Source organism: Dendrobium catenatum, unplaced genomic scaffold (genome assembly GCF_001605985.2).
Source record: "Dendrobium catenatum unplaced genomic scaffold, ASM160598v2 fragScaff_scaffold_664, whole genome shotgun sequence".
Taxonomy (NCBI): domain Eukaryota; kingdom Viridiplantae; phylum Streptophyta; class Magnoliopsida; order Asparagales; family Orchidaceae; genus Dendrobium; species Dendrobium catenatum.
In genome coordinates this window covers 86840-91315 of record NW_021319126.1, presented here as the reverse complement: position 1 = coordinate 91315, position 4476 = coordinate 86840, and the positions used below count along the sequence as shown (strand labels likewise).

Here is a 4476-nt window from a genome sequence, read left to right as displayed (position 1 = left end):
CCCAAATTTAAAATGCCTATGCGCTAAGCATTTTCTTCAGCGATATTAAAAGCTGTAGCTCAATGAAGACCGAAAATTGGCGCCGCTAATATTTTATAAGAAAAATTATAATATGCCTTTCCCTAATGCCCTAACTGCGATCGGCCACTTTGTGCTCCAGCAATTTGACAGGTCCCACGGTCGGCGGCAATCGTCTTCCCCGTTTCAGTTCGTCGGCCTCCAGATTCACATTGCCGATGTGTCATTCCCAGCTCAAGTGAGATACTTAAGCCTTTCTAATCTGCTGCACGATTCTGCCGAAACCCTCTTTATGTAGCCTGGCAACCGCAGTCTCACGCTCTCATCACACACCGATTGCTTGCGTGGATCCTCATCACCGGTGAATCCAGTGTACCCCGTCCCGCGTCCACTCCCAGTCCGCCTTCTCTTCATTCTCAGTCGTCTGCCATAACCCTCTTCCCATCTTCCTCTGTCTTCGTACTTCGGGTCTGAAAATTCAGCCAAAAACATATCTCTTTCTCGTTTTTCCTCCCCGTTTTTCCTTTTTTTTTTTTGTCTTCTTGGGAGAGCCGCAATTGAGTTCAAATAAATTACTTTTATAGTTAAGATTATTTTGTTTGAATTAATTAAATTGAGTCTTAATTTTTAAATTATGATTATAGTAATTAAATTTCAATTAGTTTAAGATAATATTTTAACTTATTCTAAATTAATTATATATTAAATTTATTTGATATAATGATTCACATTTAATTAAAAAAATAGAAATAATGCAAAATTTTGAAGTTAATCTTACCTGACCTTTTACTACAACATACCAATCCCTTATATTTTTCTCAAAAAAAAAATTATCAAAAAAGAGTGGGGAAAGAAATAGAAAGAAACAAAGAGAATGGAATACAGAAATAATGAAAAGAGAGAGGGGGGAGAGAGATAAAGAAGAGAGAGAGAGAGGGAGAGAGGAGAGGCTGCCAGTGGGAGTAATTACTAATTTGTTTTAGAAATTGAGTTTAATGTATAATTAATCTTGTATATGCTAAGTTTTATATTAATATAATTTGAAATGGGTTATTGGGCCAGTGGGGGCCATGCCCCCTGGGCCCCCACTGTAGATCCGCCCATGTATAAATATATATATAAGAATTTTATGATTTAGGAAGATATTTTTATATGCTTATTAGGGGAGTTCTTAGGCTTCTTGAAAAAGGGAAAAAAAAGTGTTACTATATTTTATTCCGAATAATATTGAAACTTTTGGCTATAGGAATAAATTGTTCTTAATTTTTTGAATTCTTACAAAGTTACAATACATAGGGGAGTTCTTGTACTAATGTATTTATTATAAATATCCTTAGAACTTACAATGTGTTATATGTTTTTGATTAATTCATCTTCAATTTTTATTTATAAGTTTTAAATTTTAACAAAAATATTAAAGTAAAAAAAGTTATACATTCAAAATAATTTGAAATATGAATTAATACAATTTAAAATTTTCTTATAGAGATAAAAATCATGAATGTAATTATTAAAAATTTTAAATATATGATTAATATCATTTGCGTTAATTAAAAAAGATAGTGATAGGAGTTTAAAAGAGCTACTTTTAAAAAATGATGTCGGGAAATTCTGATACAATTTCTTCAGAAAATTGATTCCATGTCAGAAACAGATGCCTTTTTTCGTAAAACAATTACAAATGGAGATCAAGGCTCACACCATCCTTCAAATCGCAAACACTCTCCTTTATCGGCGATGTCGACGACGAGGAAGAAGAATCAGTACAAGAAAATCCAACTTCTCTTCCCGCCACCGCCGCCGGAATTCTCCACATATCCTGCAATGGGCTTCCAATGATAGGCTGCGTTGCCGAGCCCAATCCGGCAGGCGTTGCCGTCATATTCCAAGACGGGTAGAACCGCGCCGGCGCCGGATGGCTGAAAGGGAAGCTGGTCGCAGGCGCCGCCGGTATGCTTAAGCGGTGGTAACCGACAGCGCCGTACAGGTGTGCCCGCTTTGCTTGCTGACGCTCGCGCTTGTGGGCGTTTTGGTGACCGCCGAGAGCCTGAGAGGTGGGGAAGGTACGGCAGCAGTAGTGGCATTCAAACTTCCTTCCGTTATCGGTGGTCCCGCTGGTGGCGGCGGCGGCTGTGGGAGGATGATCGTCAGCGGTGGAGGGGAAGTTGAAGCCAAAGAGGCGGATATTGGGTGACTTAGACGGCGGCGTTGGCGGCGGCGGCTTTATCTGACGGCGGATGAACGGGAGTTGGGAGAAGGAGTCAACGCTTATGAAATCTTGGCTTTTTCTCTCGTTCATTTTAGTTTGTTTTTAGGGTTTCAAGTAGGAGGAGGAAGAAAGAGAAGAAAGTGAAGAGGGAGTTATAAGGGTTTTCTCAAAAGGGAAGAAAGAGGAGGAGGAGTAGAGGCAAGAGATTATAGCTATGTGCCAGACCTGCTGCTGCTAACTACCATCAGCTCTTTCTCCCTCTTTTTCTCTCTAGATTTATGATCACTGTGAACTCTGTGGTCTCTGCTTGCTTTGCTTTCTTCTTTATATCACTGGCTTTCATGCATTGTAGCTTTCACTGCCGGACGAACTTTGTCTCTCCTCTCTCTCTCTCTCTCGATGCCTATATCAGAGTGAGTGTCGACGGATATTGGATTGGCTTGGTTGAGAGATTCTTTAATGCAGATGGTTACTTTATATTTGGCTGAAAGAGAGAGAGAGAGAGAGAGAGAGAGAGGGTGGTCCTTGGGGGTGGGTTTCAATATTACTCCAATAGGGAAAAGTCCAAAGCTGGGCCTGAGCTGTGTCTTTTTAGTTTTTACCCCATCTGCCATTCTATCATTTGCTATTACTGTGAGTTATAAGTCGAAGCTTACCATTAAAGCCTTGAATTTCTTTCATTTTAAATCTTTTTAGAGGGGTGAGCAGACAAATCGTAATTTTGATAATTATTAGTTGTTAGTGAGACAAAACCTCTTCACCACTAACGGCTATTTTCTTTGCTATTTCATGCAATATACTTAGCTTATCTTAAAACAGAAATCTCTCACTCTCTCTCTCTCTCTCTCTCCTTTGAGCTGCCTATCTCGATCTCATCTTAATAGTAGATTATCGAAAGAGATAACTTTCTTTCTAACTCTAAGTACCTATTTATTACATTCCTTCTATATAAATGGAGGAGAAAATTTGTTATTAAATAATTGAGAAAATCTATTACAAAAATCATAGATTTGATTATGGATATTTAATTAATAGTCACAAAAAAAGATGTTGTAATTTATTGAAATATTTTTAAAAAAGAGATGAGCTCCTTCTCCTATGGTATGAATCATCTTCATTGAGAACCTATACACCATAACAAGCACGTATTATGACTAATTTGGGTCATTGATAGACCTCCTACGAAGTCAAAAAGTTCATGAAAATACTATCCTTAATTGAGCCAAACTTAGAAGAACAATGTATAAATCCTTGCTTCTTATATGATCGAGAACCTCAACATACAACACAAAATGATGCGCATTGTTAACAATATACATACCTCCAAATGAAATTACTTGATGTTCGCTAATAACATGCATGAATCATGGCCTATCATGACTTGCAATATTTCAACTATACATATCATTTTGTATTAACTTGTATAGTAAGCTCTGTAAGACCTACCAATTTTAGAAAATGATGAGGAGCAAGTGAAAGAAGACTCTAAGATGATGCATGCCAAATATATTTAGAGCTCATTCTTCTCCTAAAATAACCATTATTTAAAGCTTAAATATATAGGATAAGTAATATAAATGTGTTATTTATTAAAATACATTAATAGTACACAAACATGCATGACCCACATCAATAGGGACATATCATAAGAGTATGCATTGACTGGTCCATGACATCTATAAGTGATAAGGGTAGACAACATAGTTATATATTTGCTATAACTTGTAAGCATATTTGTTAACGATAATAAATCTTTATTTATGGCTAAGATTCATGATATGAATCCAAAGTTATTGGTGATGTGTTATTCTAACTACTTTAGGGATGGTCTTTGTTCTCATTTTTCAGCCACAAGAGAGCATTTCAGGGTCCAAACATCCTCTCTCTCTCTCTCTCTCTCTCTCTCTCTCTCTCTCTCTCTCTCTCTCTCTCAACTATTATGTGCGGATGCCGAATGTTGTCCTAAGACCAATCAGAATGCACCACGTCACTCCTTGCAAGGTGTCCTGCTCGGTACTGCTTGGTAGCGCTGAAGTGGAACATTCTCATTGATCTCCATATAATGAACTACTTTTGGCGCTCGTACAGAATAATCTCTTTCTCTCTCTCTCTCTCTATTGCTAGATGAGTTGCGAATATATTTTCTTACTAAAAAATTGAATATAATTATATTCTTACTCAAGAAAATTTGAGAAAATATTCTCACTGAAAATTTTCTTTAATTAGAAAGATGAAATCAATTATATAAA

The 4476-nt window shown here is 36.9% G+C and overlaps 1 protein-coding gene across 1 annotated transcript; it reads right to left on the bottom strand.

Annotated features, from left to right (window-relative positions):
* Window positions 1–1643: 1643 nt before the first annotated feature.
* LOC110096604 (zinc finger protein 8-like) lies at window positions 1644–2646 on the bottom strand. The gene has a single exon (XM_020822642.2). It carries the CDS (start codon window positions 2315–2317, stop codon window positions 1694–1696), a length of 624 nt encoding a protein of 207 aa, XP_020678301.1. The 5' UTR covers window positions 2318–2646; the 3' UTR covers window positions 1644–1693.
* Between the last annotated feature and the right edge of the window lie 1830 nt (window positions 2647–4476).

What these genes read in the sequence shown, in the direction of transcription:
- LOC110096604 (XM_020822642.2), bottom strand. Translation starts at nt 2,317, where the DNA reads ATGAACGAGAGAAAAAGCCAAGATTTCATAAGCGTTGACTCCTTCTCC.